We start from the raw sequence: 26937 nt of genomic DNA, 5'->3' as shown, positions 1-26937 counted from the left end.
TTCTGTACTCATTTCCTCTTGCTCTGAAGGTCAAAATACTCCTTGCAATCTTAACCAATTTGCTGTGCAATGTTGGATAAGAGAACATCAGAATATCACTTCCAATCTGGAAATTAGGGTTGCACCTAGAGATCTATCAAGGCATCTGGAGCTCAGTTTCTGGCTTGCTCAGTAAAATTTCTTGACAGCAGTTAACTTTGTGCTGCTATTGATTTATACTTTAGCTATTAGAGAAAGTTAGCCCCAGGTGGTTAGAATGCAAATGGAGCCACTCTTCAGAATTGCTGATGTTTTCATTTTGTGGTAATATCACGATTTATAATGCGGTTTTTAAAAATGATTTCTATTCAAAATTCAGAATAAAACTATTTATTAATGTATAAAGCCTTTTTTTCCCATGGGTTACAGCTTCAATTTACTTGGCATGATTGTACAGGGGTCTAATATATTAGGGATCTAATAGCACACAACTGTCTGTATTTGTTCATATAATGCTATTGTTGAAGACAGAGTCGTGTTTTAGCAGGAAAGAAGAATAATCCTCTTGCTCGGACATAGCCTGAAAATACAGTTGTCAGTTTGCATAATAAATTGCACAATGCTGGTTTCATCTGGGTAGATATCTGGTGATTTTCCAGAGAGTAAAAACTGATCTTGTTATCCGAGGTAGGCATTTACACAGGTCATGGCCCAGGTTTGCTCTGCACCCAACTATCGGCTATGGTATATCACTTAGAGAGATATAAGGCTAGGAAGAATTTTAAGTCTAAAGTTACATTTCCTTCCACATCTCCCCATATACTCTTAAAAATATATTACAGTTTGTTTAAGTTGTCCAAATCGCATGGAGCAAAAACATCACCTGCAGCTTTAAGTAACCATTGCTAAAAATAGTTAAACTCATCAAATTAGTACAGACTTAAAATTAAAATAATGTCTAAAATAAAACTTTAATATCCAAACATTTCCAATGACAAATACCCAATTAAATAAAACTATGTTCAAAATAATGTCCTATGTTGCATATCACAGGATATTCACAAACATCCTTTAATATCCTGCAGTCACAAAAGATAACAATGGAACATGTGCATTATCCAGGCCATACAATTGTGGCCACAGCCAAAAAGAGACATCCAGCAAAGCATCCTTTCCCTCAAGTGTAGATCTTGTTTTGAATTGAGATTAGTTGAAAAAGTTTTATTTTCTAATTAAATTTCTGACCTTGATTAGTTCTATCAAAGGAACACTGTTTAAAACATCTATTTATTTATTGTCTTCTTGAAGGACACACCTGTTACTTTGTCATAATGGTTGGGCAGGATTCTTCCATTAACAGCGAGACATTTGCTTTTCATAAAGTTATTTGATAGTTTCCAAGAAGAGACTGTATTCTAAAATATATTGTCCTTGAATACTCATTGTAAAAGGTTTCAGGAAACATTGCTTAACTCCTGCTAGAAAGTATTTCCATATAATGGCCCTTGACAAAGCCATGCTGACTATCCTTAATCAGATTATGTCTCTCTAAATACTCATAAATCCTGCCTCTCAGGATCTTCTCCAAAAACTTGCCTACCACTGAATTCAGACTCACTGGTCTATAATTTCCTGGGTTTTCTCGCCAATCTCCCAGTGACTTCTCTAACTTAGGTAGAAGGTAATTGAAGGCTTTTTTTCCCCACAGTTTTATCATTATGAATCAAAATACCCTGAAAATTTCATTGATTGTTAAAGTGCTATTTTCAATCAACATCTTCTGCTATTGTGAATATTTTGGTGTTGAAGAGCGTATGGATTTGAATTATATCAGAGGGAGTAATGTATCTTTATTTTAATAAGTTTTCTTAATATACAGTTGGTTTTCCTGGGATCATTACCTCAAGGCAGAAAAATGTAAAGCTTTAATTTACATAACAACTAATAATTTTTAGAAATGGGACTGAATAATGGTGTCATTAATGAAATTTTAAATGGATTGTTTTCCAAGCTAGGTTGTGAAATGAGGCATTGTTTATGGCCAGGTGAAACCTAGCACATGGTGTCCATTCTCCTATTTTCTGTGCAAATTCTGTATTTGTTTGTATTGTCTCTCTTCCCTGCCCATCCCAGAAGTTCCCCTCCTCATTCTCTTGCTTTTCTGAACAGCTTCAGGTAAGATGTACACCTCTATTGTTGGACTAGTGTTGTTTCAATTGTATGTTCAATAATAACTCCAGACATTCAGCTGTGTTTTACAGGAAAACAGATTTTATTGCAAGTTGCAGGTTTTTTGTAAGATTGGCACTATGGAGATGGTATGAGAATTTAGTATGGGTAGAAATACCACAATCAGTATCAGTTTGAAATATTATATTGCATATTAATTTTTGTGATGTATTTGGCCCTATTGTGTAATAAGCTTGACACACAGACTCACTAAGTATATTTTACCATGTCCTCTTAGATATTTCATTGTAACAAAATGAGAATTTGGTAGTGCAAATAAAAACCTTGCATAATTTAATCTGTAATATGTTAAGTGTAAAGAATAAGTCTTTCTGTTAGGTTTTCCTTTAAGAAATTTAAGAAATACAAACCTCCTTCTCCATACTTACTTGGTGCTGAGTTTTAGTTCCAAAACACTCTCACTTGCTCTTCACTTCCACTCATTCTCATTCACTCTCTCGCTCTCACTCATTCTCTCAGTTGCACTCGCATTGGGTCTTACGTGCTCTCTTGCTCACTCATGCATTTCTGTATCCTCTCACACCCTTTAGGTAAATTACTTTAATGGATAGTAGTCCTTATTTTTAATATAAGGTGTTACAGAATGCAATCCATTCCCCTGAAGACATTGCATGTAAATAAATTTCCAAACAAAATATAAAATTGAGGAAATTTTAAACTTCTTCATTACTCTTTCTAAATAGTTTTCATGTTTGTTGTCAGTGGTGATTTTTGAGCCCAAAGAACAGTTTGAGCTAAATTCTTCATGAAAGATCAACCTGGGTTTGTATCTTTGCATTGAACTAAGTTTCTGTACCTCTCTCCATCTTGTCTTCTTTAATGTATTCTCATATCTTTCCTCTTTGAACTAGAACATTCGTTTATCTCCGCAAAGAGCAGTAAAATCCCAGCACTCTCCTTTTCTTCTGCCCATCGATCTCCAAGACTGGGCACTAAGATTGTGGTCTACAGCCCTGCTGATGCTTGCTCACCTCTCTCTCAAGGTCCCCCTGGTTCCTTCCAGTTTTCTTGCTGCCTGTTCTCACCCTTCTCAGGTTGCGTTTATTAGTTTATCTGCTGGGTTCCTGTACAGTCAATGATTGCACCAGGAACAAGATTACATTCTGAATGCTTTTACAGTATATGGCTTTTAAAGCTTTGTACCTGCACCTAGCATTAGATTAATTATTTCCTTTCGATTGCACTCATGATTAGATGGAAGTTATATTTAGAGAATGTCATTTACTTGTACTGGACCTTTGCCAAAAAGCAGGCTGTATCTGGAGATGGTTATGTAGGTTTGGGTAACTTCAAGTAAGAGGCTGGTGGACTATCCTGCAGATTTTAATTGAAAGACTTTGCCATGTGAAATTCCTTTGCCAGAGTGGCAGATAGCCTAGAGGCCTTGTAGGTAGGGCTATTTCAAAAGGTCAAAGCCCAGAGGAAAGATGTTTGAGAATAAGAGAGATTGTGGCAATTGATGGTGTCCATGTGACAGAGTTGGTGGGAGGTGGGTGATGAGTGTCAGAAAGCATTTCATTTTGGGATATGTTCCTGTATCTGGTATAGTTCAACTGCAAGTCTGAACAGCAGAGGTGGAGTGGTAACTGCTGATAAAGACCATGATCTACAGTACAACAAAAACTAATCGTACACCTGACAATTCGACATACCACAAGCGCTCTCTCTGACACTAATAAAGGGACGGAGGGGTGTAACACAGTGAGAGGGGAGAATAACAACAAAAAGAATTCTCACTAATCTACAGTGTTAAAGTCTGCTGCATTGCTTTTTTCATTCAAAGTTCTCCAACTCAAGAATTAACAACAAATGCTACCCCACCAACAACCCCAGTCAGTCTGGATTGGCAAAAACATCTCCTCCATAATCTCCATCGGCACAGGAGCACCACAGGGATATTTGCTCAGCCCCTTGCTCTACTCACTTTACACCTATGATTGTATAGCTAAGTACAGTTCCAACACTATATACAAGTTTGCTGATGACACCACTGTAATGGGCTGTATCAAAGGTGGTGATGAATCAGCATGCAGGAGGGAGATTGAAAATTTGGCTGACTGGTGTTAAAACAACAACCTCTCATTCAATGTTAATAAGACAAAGGAACTTAATTGTAGTCTTCAGGAGAGGGAAACCAGAGGCCCATGAACTAATAATCATCGGAAGAAAGATGTGGAGAGGGTCAGTAATTTTAAATTCCTGGATGTCACTATCTCAGAAGACCTGTCCTGGATCCATCATATAAATATAATTGCGAAGAATCCATGACAGTGCTTGTACTTCCTCAGGAGTCTGCAAAAGTTCGGCAAGTCATCAAAAACCTTGGCAAATTTCGATAGATGTGTGGTGGTAAGTGTGCTGACTGGCTGCATTACAGCCTGGTATGGGAACACCAATGCCTTTGAGTAGAAAATCCTACAGAAGCTAGTGGATTCAGCTCAGTACATTGCAGGTAAAACCCTCCCAACCATTGAGCACATCTACATGAACAATTGCTGTAGAAAAGCAGCATCCATTATCAAAGATCCTCACCACCCAGGCCTGCTCTTTTCTCTCTGCTGCTGTTAGGTAGAAGGCACAGGTACATCAGTAATCACCCCTCAACCATCCGACTATTGAACAAAAGGGGATAGCTACACTCATTTAAGTATTATTTTATCTTGTTATTTTATGCTTGTTATTTATTTATATCTGCATTTACATTGTTTGTTGTCCATTGATCCTGTTTGCAGATACTTTTCTATAGATTTGCTAAGTATGCCCGCAGGAAAAAGAATCTTAGGGTTGTATGTAGTGACAAGTATGTACTCTGTTAATAAACGAAGTTAACTTTTACTTTGAGAAAGAGAGAATTAAACAAAACAATTAAAATTAAAAAGATTTAATTGAGGTGTATGAATAGGAGTCAAGGCGTGCTTTGCAGGAAGGACCTATTTTCTATAGCAGAGTAATCATTGACTGAGGAAGAAATTGAAGTTGTTCACTAAAATGATTAGAGGGGAATTGAGGGTCATTTTTTCATCCAAAAAATAGTGAAGTCTGGAAATTAATGTGTGAAATAATAATTGGTGTAGAGCTACACATTTCAACCGAAAGCTATCCTGATGAGCACTTGGAGAGCTATATCCTACAAGGAAATTAATTAACAGCTGGTAAATGATATTAATCTAAAAAGTTCCTTTTTTAAGCTTGCAGGATGTAATGGACTGAATTACCTATTTAATATGCTGTAAATATTGAGGATTCTATGTGTATTAAGTCAGGGATGAGTTTGCATCTGCTTTGACTCTAATGCATCTGGTTGTAATCTGCTCATTTAATATGGGCAGAAATCAGGATTATTTCAAAAGTTCAATGTAAATTTATTATCAAAAGTACGTATGTGCCACCATATACAAACCTGAGATTAATTTTCTTGCAGGCATACACAGTAAACCCAAAAAGCCCAGTAGAATCAATGAAAGACCACACCTAACAGAATGGACAAATAATCAATGTGAAAAAGACAACAAATTGTGCAAATACAAAAGAAAAGAAAATAATAATAGTAATAAATAAATAAATAAATAAATAAGCAATGAATATCAGGAATATGAGATGAAGAGTTCTTGAAAGTGAGTCCATAGGTTATGGAAAAATTCAATGATGAGGCAAATGCAGTTAATTGAAGTTATCCCCTATGGTTCAAGAGCTTGACGTTAGAGGGGTAATAACTGTTCCTGAACCTGTTGGTGTTGGTCCTAAGGCTCCTGTATCTTCCTGATGGCAGCAGCAAGAAGAGAGCATGGCCTGGATGGTGGGGGCCCTTGATGATGGATGCTACTTTTCTGCAACAACGCTCCATGTAGATGTGCTCAATGGTGGGAAGGGCTTTACCCGTGATAGACTGAGCCATATCCAGTACTTTTTTTTTGGGATTTTCACAACTTTGCAAACTTCTAACCAAGTGGAGGCACTGTCCAGCGTTTCTTTGAAATGATAATCAAGGAATTTAAAGTCGCTGACCCTCTCCACCTCTGATCCCCTGATGTAGGCTGGCTCTTGAAAATTTGGTTTCCTCCTTTTGAAGTCAATAATCCAGTTCCTTTGTCTTGGTGACATTGAATGAGTGGTTGTTGTGGCAGCACTCAGCCAGATTTTCAATCTCCCTCCTATATGCCAATTCATCACCACCTTTGACTCGGCTAATGACAGTGGTGTCGTCTGCAAACTTAAATATGGTATTGGAACTGTGCTTAGCCTGTCAGTCATAAGTGAGTAGTTCAGGGGGCGAAGCACCCAGACTTGTGGTGCACCTATGCGGATGGAGAATGTGGAGGAGATGTTTATGCCAATCTGAACTGACTGTGACTTTAAGTGAAGAGATCAAGGATCCAATTGCATGAGGACGTACTGAGGCCGTGGTCATTAAGCTTATTGTTTAGTTGTGAGGGGAGGATAGTATTGAATGCTGAGCCATAGTTGATGAATCCTGATGTATACTTTTTCGTTGTCCAGATGTTCCAGGGTTGAGTGAAGAGCCAATGAAATGGCATCTACTGTGGATCTGTTGTGCCATTTGGCATATTGGAGTGAATCCAAGTTGCTTCTCAGTCAGGAGCTGATATGTTTCATCACCAACCTTTGGTAGCACTTTGTCACAGTGGATGTAAGTGCTACTGGATGATAGTCATTGAGGCAGGTTAACATGTTCTTCTTAGTCACCAGTATAAATGAAGTCTACTTAAAGCAGGTGGGGTACCTCACTGCCAAAGTGAGAGGTTAAAGATATTGGTGACACTCAAGCCATTTGATCAGCACAAGTCTTTAGTATTCAGCTAGGTTTTTGACAATATTGTGGGTAAATATTGTGTTATGCAAAGAGTTGTAAATGATATTAATAATGGATCTAAAGTAAAATTCCTGTATATTTTGTAAGTCTGTTCCTAGATCATTTAGATTTTTATTGCTTTAAAGAACTAGCAAATGCTTCAACTTGTCCACATTCCAAAATTGTAGGTCGCTAATTGTAGTAAGGCTGAGATCACAAACAATATAGATTATTTAAAGGTAAAATATATTACCTCAAAGTGATTCAATTGAGGGAACTGGGTTGCAGTTTTTTAGCTCAATTTATTTGACTTCTTACTCTAGTAAATATTATGAGAAATTCAGTTTGTATAGTATAATGTGAATGGAGTGATTCATTTGCTTTAACAGTTACAAAACTTTATTGGCTACTTTTGAGAAATGTTATTCAGGTAGGATTTTGAATCCAAAGATTAATATTTACGTGCAGTATATTTTAAATTGTGAACTCCGAAGAGTTTCACTCTTTGATTCTGTGTACAGGCAACTCCTGTATTATAGATGTTTGGGTAACCGGAATTTGCTCTTAGAGAATTAAGAAAATGTTGAAAAATTGAATAAATTTCATACTGATGAAAATTACATGGAGATAAAATGTAAGCAAATAAGTACGATTTTTTTCAGCTCACATTTCTTAACACAAGCATGGATGACTCTTCCATTATGCAAAATAGACCATTTTCAATGAACACAGCACCCCCTCCCTGTCATGCAGATGTTGCCTGTACTGTATTTTTTGAGATGGCAGGATGTGCTGTGATCTATCCCCAGCATGCAAAGCATAAGGTGTTAATATCAGACCATAATAATACAGACATCATCATAACACCTTGCTGTTCCACTCACCTTTCCATCAGAAAATGATGGTTTTGTTGTGTATCAATTTTTTGCTGATATATGTGATTTTATGCCAAAAGAAGCACAATATCACATATTTTTAAATTTCTTAGCTCCTTTTCAATGAATCTGATAATTATTGGAACTGGTCCAATAATTCTACTCAATTCTTTAGAATATATTGAAGATTACAGCATTCAGTGAAGGAATTTGGATGTTTGACTACAGAAATCGAAATCTTTCAAGAATTTGCTTACATGTTAAGAGCTATTAAGTTCTTAATGTTCTACACATTGTAATTCACTCAATACTAATATTCGGGATAGAATCAACACTGACCTGATATTATTTATGTTGTGTTTTATCCCATGATGCTTTATTTGCTCAATATTTTCTTTTTGTCTAATGCCAAATGTTTTATAAATCTGATGCTCTACAATAAAATCTCTATTAATATTTGCTGTTATATCCAAAATGTAATATATATCTCTTAGATTCAAGATTTGGATAGTCTTCAATGGTGCAGTCCAATATATATAATAATTTAGTACTTTGACTTTTGACATATTCTACTTACTCAAGCAGGTGCAACTGTGGTTCTTGTCACAGAACCCTGGAAATTAAATTAGCATTTATTCGTAAACTGGTACATGGGTAAAGATAAGGATAATGCAGAAATATATCCAGGTATCTTGATGGTCTTGGTGCTAAATATGTATAGCTGATTGATCACTGGTCTGATATTAAAGCACAAAGAAGGGCATGTAAAACAGTGAAATAACTTGGAGGGAATTGCAGTGAAAGTTTACTGTACCTCAATTATGCCCATTCCTATTTGCCAAGACACAAGTATTCAAATACCGGAAGAATAAGAGAAAAGGACTACAAGACTAATGTCAGTAAAACAACTAAAGGGTGGCATTTGAGAAGTAGCCTGGTGGAGGTATACACTATAAGAGGAATATTGAATGTTACTTTATCAAGCCACAGATTCAAACTAACAATCTTGTGACTTTTTTAAACGTGAAAAGAAGGTCTGTCAGTGACTTTCAGGTATAAACAATTGGGTAATAAATAATAGCTGAGTAATGTTGAACTGAACAATTTTTTTAACAAGCCATGTTTATTTCAAATTTCAAAAGGCTTCAAGTTGATATGTTCCAATAATAATTAAAACAACGATGAAGCAATAATGAGACTTCTGGTTCCTGGTGCGATCTGACTGTCTCTTTCAGAGAGCATTGTTGGTTGGGAAATAATTGATCTTAAGGGTTGGAATTTTCTTGGTATCTAGATGTATGAAAAGATTCAGTGCTGCACAAATATCCATTTTACAAGAACTGACTCAGTAATTCTAATGTTCTTGAGCCTCTATTTTAATGATAATACAACAATGCAGTAATTCAATATTACCATTTAATCTCATTGGAAATATGAAATGGATTGTTGTATTAATGTAAATACTGAGGTATTGTTTTCTCCTTTAAAGCATAAAGATAAACTGAATGTAAAAAAAATGATCTACTTGATATTGGCCCGTTAGGATTTTGAGATTAAATCATTCATTCATCTAATCATTCATGGAGAATTATTTGTTCTGATGCTTTGCGTAATTATTTACAAACTTGCTTATTTACTGCTTTGAATGCAATGCGAGTTAAGGGACTTAGCCCCGGATTCACATTCATAAACAAAATAAAATTATTATTATTATGTAGATGAGCTTGTGAAAGAGGATTTATTTATGGTGAATAGAATAATGGAATTGAAAAATCTGGACAGAAGCTTAATAATTAAGAATAGTCATATTAATTTTTCCATCTGAGTCACTGAGAGTCATTAGAATAGCAAGAACCCCGAATCTTTTAAGATCTCTTCATACCATTATTAAATTGGTTCTTCAGTATTGCACTTAAGGCTGTAAAGAAGCTTCAGTTTTTCCATTGTTTAATGAATATCTCAATCAAAGCAGCCACTCACTGGATCTTTTAACGTTTGGAGCTCCTAATTACTGTTGCCCTTTGATTCTGAGCCTTGCCAGATATGAATTTATAATCTGACAAGTGGTCACAATGACAGCTAAAGGTTCAGCTTAATCAATTGTGTTGTGATATTAATTTGTTGTCTTAGATTTCCTTCAAGGTAGCTTGGGAGATTTGGGTTTTTAAGTTTTTTTGAACAGACTCGTACTGACAATGTATTGCAGTGACACAGCTGATAGTGTAGTACTTCTGCTTTCTTCATCTCACTGATTTAGTTCTTCAGTGTTAAAGTCTCACTGGTAGTGTTCATCCTGAGATACTTTTGATGCAGGTATCCAGGATTCTGTCTGCACCAGATTTCCCTTTTGTGAGAACACTGCACAACCTTATTAGTTTGCACTCATTGAGTTGTGGAATGTAGTCTCAAGATGTTGCTTTCCTGCTAGTTTCCAATTTGTCTGAAATTTTTTCAAAGGTGATATTGAAACATTAAGTAGAGCTACTGGGACCCCAGACTCCCCTTCCCCCTGCACCTCTCTCCAACCCTGGGACTCCATCGTCACCTCTTGATCCTTGAAACCTCCAACTTCTTCCCACCCACCTTTTCTGAACTCCTCCAACCCTCCCCTCTCCTCTGGTGCCATTCCCCCTCTGATCCCAGCTCTAATCCTTGCCATGTCTTCAACATTCCCTCCAACCATCCCCTCTCTGGGGCAGAACATTCTGTCCTCATCAAGGGCCTTACCTTTGTACTCCTTTGCCAGCAGCTCAGTGAGTTCTGCGCCCCCCATGACACTAAGCTCTTTTTTTGATCACCTCTGTCTCCAAGCCCACTTCTTTGGCAAGAATTCCACAGCCCGCGCTGATGACCCCCTTCTCCCATCTGCAACTCTCCTTCTCTTCTTGGACACCCCACCCTGGTTCTGTACCTGATGTGGATCTTTTCATCTCAAATTGCCAACGAGACATCAACTGTCTCGACTTCAGCATTCCTTTCTCTATCTTAAACCTTACCCCCTCTCAACGCACTGCCCTCCATTCTCTCCACACTAATCCTAATCTTACCATCAAACCCACAAACAAAGGAGTAGTGTGGCGGACTGATTTCTACCTTGCTGAGGCCAGGTAACAACTCTCAGTCACCTCCTCATACCTGCACCCCTTGAAGTGGACCCCACTCCAAACCATCAGAAAAATGGCTCTGACACCATCACTGACCTCACCAACTTAAGAGAACTCTCATCCACTGCCACCAAATTCATTGTTCCCTTACCCCATACTGCTTGCTTCTACCTGCTTCCCAAGATTCACAAACCTGACTGTCTGGGTAGGCCCATTGTCTCTGCCTGCTCCTGTGGCATTGAACTTGTGTCCACATACCTCGACTCCATTCTATCCCCATTTGTTCTGCCCTTTCCCATCTACATCTGTGACATTTCTCCTGCTCTTGATCTCTGTAACTTTCAATTCCCTGGCTCTAACCACCTCATGATTTTCACCATGGATGTCTAGTCCCTATATGATCCAATCCCCCATCAAGAAGGCCTTAAAGCTCTCAGCTTCTCAATGAAAGAACCTATCAGTCCCCTTCACCACCACCCTCCTCCGGTTGGAAGAACTGGTCCTCATCCTCAAGAATTTTTCCTTCAGCTCTTCCCACTTTCTCCAGACTAAAGGGGTAGCCATGAGCACCCACAAGGCCCCACCTATGCTTGCCTTTTCGTTTGCTACATAGAACAGTCCATGTTCCAAGTTTTCTTTGATAATGCTCCCCAACTCTTCCTCCACTACATTGATGACTGCATTGGTGCTGCTTCATGCACCCATACCGAGGTTGTAAATTTCATCAACTTTGACACTAACTTTCACCCTGCCCTTTAAATTCAGTTGGTCCATTTCTGACACCCTCCCCTTTCTTGACCTCTCTGTCTCCATCTCTGGAGACAAACTGTCGACTGACATCTTTTTTAAACCTACAGATTCCCGTAATTATGTTGACTATACCTCTTCCCACCCTGTCTCCTGTAAAAATGCTATTCTCTTTTCTCAGTTCTTTTGTCTCCACCGCATCTGTTCCCAGGATGCAGCTTTCCTTTCTAGGACATCAGAGATGTCCTTCTCCTCCAAAGAATGAGGTTTCCTTTCCTCCACCATTGATGCTGTCCTCACCTCCTCCATTTCCTAAACAAATGCACTCACCCCATATTCCTGCTGCCCTAACAGTGATAGTTCCTCATGTCCTTACCTACCACCCCATGACCTAGCATCGAACACATCATTCTCCACAAGTTCCGCCACCTCTAAAGAGATCCCACCACCAAACATATCTTTACCTCCCCCACACCTCTTTCCACTTTCTGCGAGGATTGCTCCTTCTGTGATTCCCTTGTCCATTCATCTCTCCCCACCAAGTTCCCTCTTGGCATTTATCCTTGCAAGCGGCCAAAGTGCTACACCTGCCCATTCACATCCTCCCTCATCTCCATTCAGGACCCCAAACAGTTCTTCCAGGTGAGGCACCACTTCACCTGTGAATCTACTCATGTCATCTAGTGTGTCCAGTGTGCTCCCAATCTGGCCTCTTCTACATTGGCAAGTCCTGTCGTAAACTGGGGGACTGTTTTCTTGTGTGCCTCCAGTTCCATCCACTGAAAGCGGAACTTTCTGGTGGCCAAACATTTTAATTCCCATTTCCATTCCCGTTCCGAGGCCGCCTCTTGTGCCACATTGAGGCCACCCTCAGGGTGGAAGAGCAACAACATATATTCCTTCTGGGTAACCTCCAACTTGATTGTATGAATATTGATTTCTCCTTCGGGTAAAAAGAATTCCCTCCCTCTTCCATCTTCTATTCCTCACTCTGGCCTCTTGCCTCTTCTCACCTGCCTATCACCTTCCCTTTCCCCCGTGGTCTACTCTCCACTCCTATCAGATTCCTTCCTCTTCAGCCCTTTACCTTTCCTATCCTCCTAGTTTCATCTGTCACCTTAAAGCTATCCTTCTTCCCCTCCCCCACCTTTTTATTCTGTCGTTTTCCCCCATCCTTTCCAATCCTGAAGAAGGGTCTCATCCTGAAACATCAACCGTTTATTCATCTCCATAGATGCTGCCTGACCGGCTGATTTCAACCAGCATTTTGTGTGTGTTGCTTTTGATTTCCAGCATCTCCAAAGTTTCTCATGTTTACATTAAATAGTGTATTTGATTTTTTAAGCCCTTTTGCTCTTATAAATGTTCTTATGATGTGTACAATCCTAGTACATTCATAGAAAGTCAAGGATATATTTTTTCCTCAACCTTCACCATTTACTCTTAAGTTTGTTTATTGTAGCCAGCTGTAAATGTTGCTGTTCTATCTATGTATTGCAATACAATGCAACCAATAATGAACACTGTAAACCGTGTTGAAAATGTCACAATGTTGGGTATTTCACAGTGGAAATTATGTAATTTGAAAAGTACATATCGATTTTCTTACGTTGATTTAAAGAATGGAATTTTCCAACCCTAGGATGTCTGCAGGTGTGAGGTATCGATGATAAACTAATAAACTCCTGTTATATTTATTCTGGAATCTATAAAGATGTGTTGAAATAATTAGTGGAAAGATTTTTTTTCTAAGTGGTTTGCTGGGCTTTTTTATAGAGTGATGCATGTCTGCTTGGCTGCTTCCTTTATTGTGACTAACAGGAATATTATATGATATGCATATGATTCCACATCAGGTCACCAACTGAAATTACATCCTATTCACTGAATATGCCCAGTTATTGTGCTTATTTTAGCTCAATCACTTATAATTTGAAGGCTGCAGAAATGAAGTATCTTCCAGTAAATCCTTACTGGTTGACTCTTAAACGTTACTTGAAGCTATTAACTTTTTTAAAACCTAGGCCATAGTACATCAATATTCTCTTTGGAAGTGGTTTATCCTTGTCTATCCTTGCATTTAATATTGATTTCCTTTTGTATGAAATCCTCCTCCAAATGTTGGTATGCTTCCATAAATTTCTATTTCTGCTGAACTCCAAAGGACATTGATGGTCTATTGAATTTTGTTGTGGTAACATAATTATAATTAGATGCTTGTAAGTCAGCACTTTGAAATCATTGTAATCCTGTCCTTACACCTGAGCCCAGAAAAATAGAAAATTGATATTCTGGTCCCTGCTTTAAAATCTAGCCATAAATTTTACTTCTTGTGCTTTATAGATAATATCCTAAGCATTGATCTCCACTGTTCAGATTCAAATGCTGTACATGGGTCCCTGGATCTCACCGACCTGGGGGTCACCAGTTCTTCTTACCATGAAGATCACTGATGTTCATCCTCTGTGTCTGCTGACCCAACCTGACGCTCACGATTGCTTGTACTTGACTGCAGAATGCTCCAACCTGGACTCAGACCACCTGCTTTTGCCTCTGACTTTACTTACTGCCCCGACCTCTAACTCCCCCTCATTCCTGCTCCTAAATCCTAGCAATAGACAATAGACAGTAAGTGCAGGAGTAGGCCATTCGGCCCTTCTAGCCAGCACCGCCATTTACTGTGATCATGGCTGATCATACACAATCAGTACCCCATTCCTGCCCTCTCCCCATATCCCTTGACCCCACTATCTGTAAGAGCTCTATCTAACTCTCTCTTGAAAGCATCCAGAGACTTGGCCTCCACTGCCTTCTGGGGCAGAGCATTCCACATATCCACCACTCTCTGGGTGAAAAACTTTTTCCGCATCTCTGTTCTAAATGGCCTGCCCGTTATTCTTAAGCTGTGGCCTCTAGTTCTGGACTCACCCATCAGCGGGAACATGCTTCCTGCCTCCAGTATGTCCTATCCCTTAATAATCTTATATGTTTCAATCAGATCCCCTCTCATCCTTCTAAATTCCAGTGTGTACAAGCCCAATTGCTCCAATCTTTCAACATATGACAGTCCCGCCATTCCGGGAATTAACCTTGTGAACCTACGCTGCACTCCCTCAATAGCAAGAATGTCCTTCCTCAAATTTGAGACCAAATTTGAGACCAAAACTGCACACAGTATTCCAGGTGGGGTCTCACCAGGGCCCTGTACAGCTGCAGAAGGACCTCTTTACTCCTATACTCAATTCCTCTTGTTATAAAAGCCAGCATGCCATTAGCTTTCTGCACTGCCTGCTGTACCTGCATGCTTGCTTTCATTGACTGATGTACAAGAACACCTAGATCTCGTTGTACTTCCCCTTTTCCTAACGACTCCATTTAGATAATAATCTGCCATACATTCGCCCACTCACCTAGCCTGTCCAAGTCACCCTGCATTCTCATAACATCCTCCTTGCATTTCACACTGCCGCCCAGCTTTGTGTCATCGGCAAATTTGCTATGTTACTTTTAATCCCTTCATCTAAGTCATTCATGTATATTGTAAACAGCTGCGGTCCCAGCACCGAACCTTGCGGTACCCCATTGGTCACAGCCTGCCGTTCCGAAAGGGACCCGTTAATTGCTACTCTTCATTTTCTGTCAGCCAGCCAATTTTCAATCCATGTCAGTACTCTGCCCCCAATACCATGTGCCCTAATTTTGCCCACTAATCTCCTATGTGGGACTTTATCAAAGGCTTTCTGAAAGTCCAGGTACACTACATCCACTGGCTCTCCCTTGTCCATTTTCATAGTTACATCCTCAAAAAATTCCAGAAGATTAGTCAAGCATGATTTTCCCTTCATAAATCCATGCTGACTCAGACTGATCCTTCTACTGCTATCCAAATGTGTCATTATTTCCTCTTTTATAATTGACTCCGGCATCTTTCCCACCACTGACGTCAGGCTAACCGGTCTATAATTCCCTGTTTTCTCTCTCCCTCCTTTCTTGAAAAGTGGGACAACATTAGCCACCCTCCAATCCGCAGGAACTGTTCATGAATCTATAGAACATTGGAAAATGATTACCAATGCGTCCACGATTTCTAGAGCCACCTCTTTAAGTACCCTGGGATGCAGACCATCAGGTCCCGTGGACTTATCAGCCTTCAGACTCAACAGTCTATCCAACACCATTTCTTGCCTAATATAAATTTCCTTCAGTTCATCCATTACCCTAGTTCCTTTGGCCACTATTACATCTGGGAGATCGTTTGTGTCTTCTCTAGTGAAGACAGATCCAAAGTACCTGTTCAACTCATCCGCCATTTCCTTGTTCCCCATAATAAATTCACCGGTTTCTGTCTTCAATGGCCCAATTTTGGTCTTAACTATTTTTTTGCTATTCACATACCTAAAGTAGCTTTTACTATCCTCCTTCATATTCTTGGCTAGTTTACCTTCGTACCTCATTTTTTTCTCGGCATATTGCCTTTTTTGTTATCTTCTGTTGCTCTTTAAAAGCTTCCCAGTCCTCCGGTTTCCCGCTCATCTTTGCTATGTTATACTTCTTCTCTTTTATTTTTATACTGTCCTTTACTTTCCTCGTCAGCCACAGCCGCCCCTTACTCCCCTTAGGATCTTTCTTCCTCTTTGGAATGAACCAATCCTGCACCTTCTGCATTAGATAGATAGATAGATAGATACTTTATTCATCCCCATGGGGAAATTCAACTTTTTTTTCCCAATGTCCCATACACTTGTAGCAAAACTAGTTACATACAATACTTAACTCAGTAAAAAATATGATATGCATCTAAATCACTATCTCAAAAAGCATTAATAATAGCTTTTAAAAAGTTCTTAAGTCCTGGCGGTTGAATTGTAAAGCCTAATGGCATTGGGGAGTATTGACCTCTTCATCCTGTCTGAGGAGCATTGCATTGATAGTAACCTGTCGCTGAAACTGCTTCTCTGTCTCTGGATGGTGCTATGTAGAGGATGTTCAGAGTTATCCATAATTGACCGTAGCCTACTCAGCGCCCTTCGCTCAGCTACCGATGTTAAACTCTCCAGTACTTTGCCCACGACAGAGCCTGCCTTCCTTACCAGCTTATTAAGACGTGAGGCGTCCCTCTTCTTAATGCTTCCTCCCCAACACGCCACCACAAAGAAGAGGGCGCTCTCCACAACTGACCTATAGAACATCTTCAGCATCTCACTACAGACATTGAATGACGCCAACCTTCTAAGGAAGTACAGTCGACTCTGTGCCTTCCTGCACAAGGCATCTGTGTTGGCAGTCCAGTCTAGCTTCTCGTCTAACTGTACTCCCAGATACTTGTAGGTCTTAACCTGCTCCACACATTCTCCATTAATGATCACTGGCTCCATATGAGGCCTAGATCTCCTAAAGTCCACCACCATCTCCTTGGTCTTGGTGATATTGAGACGCAGGTAGTTTGTGTTGCACCATATCACAAAGTCCTGTATCAGTTTCCTATACTCCTCCTCCTGTCCATTCCTGACACATCCCACTATGGCCGTGTCATCAGCGAACTTCTGCACATGGCAGGGCTCCGAGTTATATTGGAAGTCTGATGTGTACAGGGTGAACAGGACCGGAGAGAGTACGGTTCCCTGCGGCGCTCCTGTGCTGCTGACCACCGTGTCAGACCTACAGCTCCCAACCGCACATACTGAGGTCTATCTGTCAAGTAGTCCACTATCCAATTCACCATGTGAGAGTCTACTCCCATCTCCATTAGTTTGTGCCTTAAGATCTTGGGCTGGATGGTGTTAAAGGCACTAGAGAAGTCAAGGAATGTAATCCTCACAGCACAACTGACCCCATCTAGGTGAGAGAGTGATTTGTGCAGCAAATACGTGATAGCATCCTCCACTCCCACCTTCTCCTTATACGCAAACTGAAGAGGATCCTGGGCGTGCCTGGTTTGTGGCCTCAGATTCTGTATTATCAGCCGCTCCATGGTCTTCATCACGTGCGACGTCAAGGCAACAGGTCTGAAGTCATTCAACTCCTTTGGTTGTGGTTTCTTCGGTACCGGGACAATACAGGATGTTTTCCACTGTCTGGGTACTCTTCTCTGCTCCAGGCTCATGTTGAAGATGCGCTGTAGTGGTTCTCCCAGCTCAGTTGCACAGGCCCTCAGTAATCGTGGGGAAACTCCATCTGGTCCAGCCACCTTGCTGGTACAGATCTTCCTCAGTTGACCTTCCACCTGTGCAGCCGTAATCCTGGGTGTGGGCAAGGTCTCCTGTGAGTGGCTATTTTCCTGTGAGGGAAGTAAGCCTGGTGTGGATTTCTGCGGTGAGGATGAGATTGAGCTGTCGAACCTGTTGAAGAAGTTGTTCAGCTGGTTCGCTTTCTCCACATCTCCACTTATGTTTGCCCCCCGCTTTGCACCGCATCCGGTGATGGTCTTCATCCCATCCCACACCTCCTTCATGCTTTTTTTCTGCAGCTTTTGTTCTAGCTTCCTCCTATACTGCTCCTTTGCCCCCCTTATCTGTACTCTGAGTTCCTTCTGAACTCTTTTAAGCTCCAACCGATCACCATCTTTAAAGGCCCTCTTCTTCTGGTTTAGGAGGCCTTTGATGTGACTAGTGATCCAGGGCTTATTATTGGGATAGCAGCGAACAGTTCTAACAGGGACAACGGCATCCACACAAAAGTTAATATAGTCCGTTGTGCATTCAGTGACCTCCTCAACAGAGCCCCCCTTGCAGTACATCCCAGTTAGTAGTACCGAAGCAGTCTCTCAGGGCCTGTTCAGCTTCAGGAGTCCACTTCCTAAAATATTCCCAGAAATACCTGCCATTGTTGTTCCACTGTCTTCCCTGCTAGGGTATTGTTCCATTGAACTTTGGCCAGCTCCTCCCTCATAGCTACATAGTTCCCTTTGTTCAACTGTAATACTGACACATCCGATTTTCCCTTCTCCTTCTCAAATGGTAGGTTAAAACATATCATATTATGGTCACTACCTCCTAATGGCTCCTTTACCTCAGGGTCCCTGATCAAATCCTAGCTTGACCCTAACTTCCTGCGTTGTCTCCATAACCGTACCTATGGACCAAAAATAAAACTCACTCTGAGCGAGGCTTTGATGGACATTCTCAGCTATAGTTGTACACATCAAGGTAAATTTCTTGAGGAATTAGAAAAACAATAGGAAATAATGTTTGACTTGTAGTTCTATAACTGACATCTGCTGAAAATTCTTCTTTATTCATTTAAAAGTCTTGTATAGTTGGACTGAAACCTCCACTTGCAGCATAAGTTTTCATATATTAATTCCATATAACACCCACAGTGGCCATTTTGAATTAACTTGCATCTAACATCTAATCATTATTTTAGCCACTACAAAGAAACTATTTCCTTAAGTGAGGTGAGCAGGGGTGAATCCTCTCCAGTAAACCTTAAGCTGTATATTAAATTCAGACACCTGAATGAAATATTGTAGAACTTAAACATGTGAAAATGAATTATGCTATATTATTAGATAAGCCAACTTTTTGATCACCTTGAGTTTGAATAGAAAGACTTTCTGTTTTATATTTGCTTTTTTAAAATCCAAGCACAAATTGAGACAAAGGTTTTAAATAATGCAACTTTTGGCTCAGCACATTTTATTAGAAATAAGCTGTCAGAACCCAACATGTTATAGTGTATTTTATTGCTATGTTGCAAAATGCATTAACCCAAACTGAGGTGATGGAGAGATAACTGTATGACTCTCTAGTATAATGTAAATATCCAGAAAAAGAAATACCAATAATTTGTTTTTGGAAATTGTTGCATACAGAGATTTTCTATTAGTTTATGCAGTAGGCAGGGTTTATGATGTGTTACACTGCAGGTGTTTTTCTGAAGAAGAAGGTTTGAAGGGTTAGAACTCCTAATTCTATGCTTTTATGGAATCTGTGGTCTTGGGAAAATTGTACATAAATATTTTGCATGTGAATGTAGATAATTCCTGCAACACACACAAAATGCAGGGGGAGCTCAGCTGGCCAGGCAGCATATATTGTAAAGAGCAACACACACAGCAGGCCAGGCAGCATCTATAGGGAGAAGCGCTGTCGACATTTCGGGCCGAGACCCTTCGTCAGGACTAGAATATTGTAAAGAGTTCAGTTGACGTTTAAGGGCTGAGACCCTTCAGCAGGAAGGATCCTGTTAAAGGGTCTCGGCCTGAAACATCAACTGTACTCTTTTCCATAGACGCTGCCTGGTCTGCTGAATTCCTCTAGCATTTTCTGTGTGTTGCTTGGATTTCCAGTATCTTAGATTTTCTCTTGTTTGTGTGGATAATTCCTGCTGAGATTCTGGCTTTTTCTAGGGAATGATGGCCACTTCATTACTTGGTTATTTTGTTTCTAGTTTGCTGCTACTTAACAGTGAATCATCAAGGAGTTAGTAGTCAGGTTCATTAGGTTGCTTCCTGGGACGAACAGTTTGCCTTGTACTTCAGAAAAGAATTTGCAGGTGATGGTGTTCCTGTGTGCTGGTTGTCCTTGTAGCTGGAGTTCATGGTTTTAGGAAGTTCTGTCAGAGTAGTACTGGTGATTTTACAGGGGTATTTTTTATAAACAGTACACTAGAGTACACTACTTCTGAACACTAGATGGAATGAACAAACATCCAGTAAAAGCTGGTGGTTGGGCCACCTGTCAATCAGGCAATTTTGATTTGGATGATATTAATTGGAGTGTGATGGAAGCACTTGAGCTTTATGGGGGAGTCCTTATTTTTGTACGTGGAGAGTATTCCATCAACTTCAGGATTTGTTGCTTCTAGACTGCAACAATTTGTGGAGTTTGGAGATGCAAAATGCTCATTTATTTGATGGTGGGGAAATTGGAATGGCGTCACTATTGAATATTGCAGGTGGATTGTTTCTTTGGACAATTCCTTGTTGGAATTCTAGTTTGCTTGCACTTGTGTGCCACAGATGTTTAATATCATCCAACAGTCCAAACTTATTGATCAGGCTTTTCTATACAAATTGCTTATATAAATCCCTTCATTTTCTGAACTGAATGTTCTGCAGCCATCGGTGAATGTTCCAAGTATTGACTTGTGAGAGAGGGAAAGGGGCCATTAATGAAACAGGTGAAGTTGGTTGTGCCCAGATCATGGCTCTGAAAGGCTTTACCAGTGACACCCAAGGTCTGAGATGATTAGCCTCTATCAGTCAAGAGTGATGCCGGTGGAAGGTTCCATGCCAGATTCTGTGCCTGATTTCAGTTTTGCTTGGGTCCCCTTGAAACCAAATTTGATAAAAACACTCTTAATTATTAATGGCAGTTTCTCCCACCTGACCTTTTTGGATCATGTCTTTTATCCATAATTGCAACAAGACTGAAGTATGGTCTGGAGCTAAGTGTAATCCTGGCAGAATTCAACATCACTGAGCAAGTGATGTTCACAAAACCCTCCATCTCTGTGATAATTGAGAATGGACCATCAAAGTAGTACTTGTCCAGATGAGATTTTTGATTTTCTTTTGTAAACAAAATGCACCTGCCCTATTTTCCACATTAGTAAACAAAACAGAAAATTCTGGAAACACTCAACAGGTCAGACAGGACTAATGATTCAGTCTAACCCATTGTGCTTTCCATCCTTTTCAGTCATCATTTCACATTTACAGCATTGGCAATTTTTTTTTATTTTCAAGTTTACACCTTTTTAGGTAAGTGCCTTTGTTGTATCTGTTATGGTATTGTTTGGCAAGAGGCTTGGCCGTTTGTGGAAATCACATTTTTGGCATTGTTGCCAAAAGGTTGCAAGGCTCTACAAATTTATTATATCCATTTCTCAAAGTCATAGAGCAAATTGAATTGGCTAAAGATTGTTAAGCTCACATTTATTTATTAAGGCCTTCTGTGGAAGGCTGAAATACGTAGATTAGGCACTTGATACACCTAGGTGAAGATAGTTTGTAAGTAAATGTTCTCACATTTATTTATTTGTAATTTGTGAACATTTGAAGTATATTGTTCTTCCTGTTTTTGGTTTCTCTCACACCCTTGCTATTGGAAAATGCCTCTTTCAATCAGATTCCACTTACCTTTTGATTGCCATCCTGTCTTTATTTTGAATTTTGGTAGCTGGGAATATATTCCTCTAGCCCAGAGAATTGCCATATGAGTAGTTTAAGGTCCATATGCCAAATCAATCATCTTCTTTTAAGGCAATACTTGGGGCCAAGGATGGCTTGTTTCCATTCCAGTTCTGTGGGTCGTAAGGTACCTGATGAGATCAACATATGCCCCACAGACTTTGTGTTAGGTAGGTTAAAAGAAGCTTGACATGTTTGTTAAATAAAATGGGTTATAGTGTTTTGTGTCTCATGAAACTTCTGTAGATTTGCAGTGCCATATTGCACATTGAAAGGCCTAGATAGGGTGAATGTGGAGAGGGTGTTTCCTATGGTGAGGGAGTCAAGGACCAGAGGGCACAGCCTCAGAATAGAGGGGTGCAACTTTAGAACGAAGATGAGAGGGAATTTCTTTAGTCTGAGGGTGATGAATCTGTGGAACTTGTTGCCACAGGCAGCTGTGGAGGCCAGGTCTTTGACCTGGTTTAAGACTTGAGGTTAATAAGTTCTTGATTAGGCAGAGCATGATAGGTAATGGGGAGAAGACAGGAGAATGGGGTTGAGAGGGAAATGGATCCGCCATGATGAAATAGTAGAGCAGTCCCGATGGTCTAAATGGCCTAATTGTGCTCCTATGTCTTATGGTCTTGTGTTCCTTCTCCATTTTTAGCAATTATGTTCCAGCGATTCCCATGAATTAGTGAGGATGTTTTATTTTTACTCTCACTAACCACTGTGGAGTGGGGGAGAAAAATTATCTTCCTAATTTCTTCCCTATTTCTCCTCACTCTGTCCCTCAAAGAGGTGCAAGTAGCACTATTCATGTTAAATAATTATGATTGATGTGTGAATATATAATTCTGAATTGGAGTCTAAACCAAATTCCAAGTTAGCCAGGGGAAAAAAATTACATCCATATTCAAAGCAAGCTTTAGCTTTTGCTTAAAGTCCATACAGGGCTGCATCCTTGTTTAATTTGTATTTATCTTCAGAGCCACAAAATTAAAACAAGTTTTTCCAATTAATAAGTAGAAATATAAATGGTTTGTTCAACATCAATTGATGCAAATATTTAAATAGCTTTGCTTTAAAACTGAATGAATTACAGAAGCTTGCTTTAACATGGTGTTCTGATAAAAAAAGAAATTGAAGGCAATTTAGAAGAATAACCGAGGATTTGAAGGATGACTCAAAGCTGAAGATCTAAGTGATTGGTTATAAAGAGTCTTCCACACACAGGAAGAAAAAGTGAGGGATTTTGGAAAAGCCCTCTGGCTGTAGAGCTGCAGTAGCTGAATCCTCTACCTGCATTGGTGGACTGGAGGTGACATAGATGACAGAAATATGAGACCATGGATGGATTTGAAATCCAATTTGAGTCTTCCCCCCCCCCCCCCCCCCCCCCGCACCTCTCCAAGTAGTGTGGACAATACTATATTTGTTGCCTATTCCAAGTTGACAACATTTTAATACTGTTTGGTTTAAAAATGCCAATGGTTATGAGTGAACTATTGCAAAGTGAAGATGCTTGTAGGAAAAATTCACTTTCCTGACTAACATGTTAACAAGTTTGTTGCACAAGACATACTCGCAATGTTCTTAGTAATTTGTCTGTGAAACCATTTGAGATATAGTGAATGCTGCTTCATAATGTGATTTAACTTTAAGATCAATTAACTGTTAGTCTGAGATCAAAGCTATTGCATCTGTTAGATAACCTGAGCCAGTGATGGGAATGTGGTGACTGATTTGGGTGAATTTGTGAGTTATGGATTAGAAAGCTGAAATGGGATGGCTGAATTAAATGGCTTAGTTCTGAGTTTGTGTTTTGTTTTTCAAGGATGCAGAGAATAATAAAAGACTTTAAAAAATGCAGTGAGTACCTTTGGGGAAAGATGGGCTGACTGGGTATTGGTTCCTCTTTCTTTTAATTAAATCCCACTCCTTCTGTTGCAAAACTCCTGTATAATACCTAATAAAATTTACAGAGGTATTTTTAGAATGATGAGTTGCAGTTGTACAGTAATAATAAAGTTGATGTAAGGTGTTTGCTGATCAGTGTACAAATGTGAAGATTAATGAAAATTCTCATACTAGAGGAAAACTGTCAAGTTAATTATTGTCATTTAGATTTCAGGAATTTAAACACCAGTTTCATATTTTTTGCTTCTTGATGTGGGAACAACTGATGCAGTTCTAAGAACGATAATTTCATGAACGCTTTTTAGATTTCAGACCTATATTACCAGCCAAGTGGCTGTCCATGTCCTTTTTTTAAAATGATCATGTGGGTTGATTCTTGAGCCGTCCCGGTGGATTCCTGTTGTATGATTTTGCTGGTACCTGTTGTTGGAATACATGCTCTTGTTACCTGCTGATTTACAAATTCCTGCAATCCGTTTTCCCATCTTGGCTGTGAATTCACATGCTTCTGGCGGTGCGTCAGATCTGGCTTGCTTTACGCTGTAGTTTCCACGCTGTAGGCAATAGCAAGGGGGGCATAATTAAGCTGCCAATAGTTGGCTTTCACACTTTTTATTTTATTTGTGTTGCTAAAAACTGCTTTTTCAAAAAGCAATCATTGAAAGTTGCTGGTGTTCCTCTGAGATGGAGGTTTTAATATCTTCCTTAGTCTTAGCAAGTTATGGGAATCCAGATTATATTCACATACAAGCTCATATTCACCAATTTGTTTAATTAGCACAGCACAGTGATGTCAAGATTATGTGGCTTCCTATCAGAAGTAAAATATTTCAAGTTGAAAGAAAAATTTTGGTGAATCTGATTGGGCTGATTGTTTCTAACCTGGTAATTGAAGTCATTTTCCAATGAGCAAAAATGACTTGGTTTTGGACTAAACTTTGAATCTCTCTTCACTCTTCATGTTAAGCAATTGGTTGATGAATCAACTCTAAAAAATGTTCAGAGAGCCATGTCTTTATATTATCACACTCTGTGATTTGAACTTTGAATGTAGCTTTAAGCAAAATGAAGTTAGTATACTTTTCTCGCACAGAATTTTTCTATATACCTTACTAAATCTTTTTTTGGAATCCAGTGTGCTATAAAAGTAAATTTGATTTATTTCAGCAAGTTATGAATTTTCTGCATGCAGAAGGCTGATCTGGATATGATTTTCTCTAAATTCATTTGCAATTCTGAGAAAGATGCATTCTCCTCCTGCCTAGTTTATCTCAAGTAGCAAGCATGGACTTTGGGCCACACAGAGTGACAGCATTAAGCCTCACCCTGCCAATCCTTTATGCTGAGCTCTTCACTTGAAGGTGCAGTAGTCACAATGAGCACACTCCATTTTCCATCTTCCAGGTAGTCTGGGAGGGTAACGAACAAAGTGATGGAGGAATTCAGCAGGTCAGACAGCGTCTATGGAGAAAAATGGATGGATAACATGTTGGGTGAAGACCCCTCATCTGGACAGCCTTTTTTTTCCCCTTTTTGGCATCATATCTATTGGACTTAATCAAAATTACTGATGGACTCTAGGCAGGAGAGGATCAAATAGGTATCTTATTGATAAAACAGCTATTATTGCATTTCAAACCAGAAAGGGGCTTCTCAATATATTTTGATCAGGTTTTTACCTTGGAGGAACACTAGCACAGGACATGTTATCTTTTCTAGAGTGTGTGATACTTTTAAATTCCAAATTGTCCTGATTACAACACTGACTGCTATCTTTTCTTCCCCTCCCACCACTATCCTTTTTCTTCATAGTGAGAAATAAATCCAACACTGCCATCAGTGGCTCACAGACACAGACAGAGCGAAGCACCACCCGCGAAGGATGCAGCCAGCGTATGCCGCGCCAGCCAAGTGCTACAAGAGTCCCCAAGGGCAACAGTACTGGGAAAACTACTGCAAGTGGCAGCAGTGCACACACAACATCTAGCCAGTAGATTGATAGATGGCTAGTACCTTACAAATATGCCTGTGTCATTGGGTAGAGGTAATTTAAAACAGGGGTTCTGTCCTTGTATATTGTTTTGCTTCCTGTGTAAGTATATAGAGCGCATGACATTCTATTTATTTTGAGTTTTTAAATAGCTTGTATAAAGTCCATCCTGCAGATTTTGACCCAGAAATAAAGGGTGATGCATAATCTGCAAAGAGTGAGATAGAATTTGAACTAATAGTCAGTTTTGATATGTGTGACGTCCCTGATGTTTTGAAACCTGTAAGTTAAAACCATCTTGTATTCACTTATTTTAAAACAATACCAATGTTGAAATTGTAAACCTCAATGACAATAAAAATTAAAGATGTGCATTTAAAATTTAGTGATAAAATCAATAAAAGAGCAATGTCCATTTTTTTAAAGAAAACATAGACTCTTTGTTGTTTCAATTAATGCAGTCCCAGATCCTTGGGAAGAAAAGCTTTGAAAATTCTTGACACTGAAAAATTTCATGAAATATTCATTCCTAGGGAACCATTTCCCCTTTGTACCATTAACAAAGCCAAAGTAAAATCCCACCAGAAACCACGTCAAAACACTCCACAATGATGGCTTCCAGATAAGTATGTTTCATTGATTTTTCTGTGTATACTCTCACTGTATATAATGGATACAATAATGTCCTTCCTAAAGATTACCATCCAGTATCCATGTCTTTCCATCAACTCCAACAAACCTGGGTTCTTTGAACAGTGACCATCAATACTGAGATACCTTTTTATACTGTACATAACTCTAGGACTTTATTACATTACTTTATTTTAGAATTCTTGAAAGGTAACAGCAGTCTAAAAGGTAGCATCAAGTCTTATTAGCCAGTCCACTGCACCTGCATGTTTAATCCAGGGAGGATTAGAAAGGTAGTCTTAACAATTCTACATTAATAAACTTAAACTGCATAAAAGGGATATAATTCCTAAGCCAATCACTTGAAATACTTTTACTTTTAAAATGTGCAATCCTAATACGTTAATATAAACATCCTATCGTGCCAATTACTAATGTTGGTAAGGAAATTATATTTTGTTACAAACACCTCAGATTTCTTGACATCATCTGCTTCTGCATTAAACATTTCAGAT

The 26937-nt window shown here is 39.3% G+C and overlaps 1 protein-coding gene across 3 annotated transcripts in view; it reads left to right on the top strand.

Moving 5' to 3' along the window:
- mzt2b (mitotic spindle organizing protein 2B) overlaps nucleotides 1–26222 on the top strand; it is a 39813-nt gene extending 13591 nt beyond the window's left edge. The window contains exons 4-5 of one of the 3 annotated variants that reach the window (XM_073065351.1): nucleotides 3081–3212; nucleotides 25615–26222. In XM_073065351.1, the coding sequence (XP_072921452.1) occupies nucleotides 3081–3212; nucleotides 25615–25796 (314 nt within the window). In that variant the 3' untranslated portion in view covers nucleotides 25797–26222. Of the gene's footprint in view, nucleotides 1–3080; nucleotides 3264–25614 lie in introns of all 3 variants that reach the window. The other 2 variants (XM_073065350.1, XM_073065352.1) reach the window with 2 other exon arrangements.
- The last annotated feature ends 715 nt before the right edge of the window (nucleotides 26223–26937 follow it).

Source organism: Hemitrygon akajei, chromosome 14 (assembly GCF_048418815.1).
Source record: "Hemitrygon akajei chromosome 14, sHemAka1.3, whole genome shotgun sequence".
NCBI classification, from domain to species: Eukaryota; Metazoa; Chordata; class Chondrichthyes; order Myliobatiformes; family Dasyatidae; genus Hemitrygon; species Hemitrygon akajei.
This window is presented reverse-complemented; position numbering and strand designations above follow the sequence as displayed.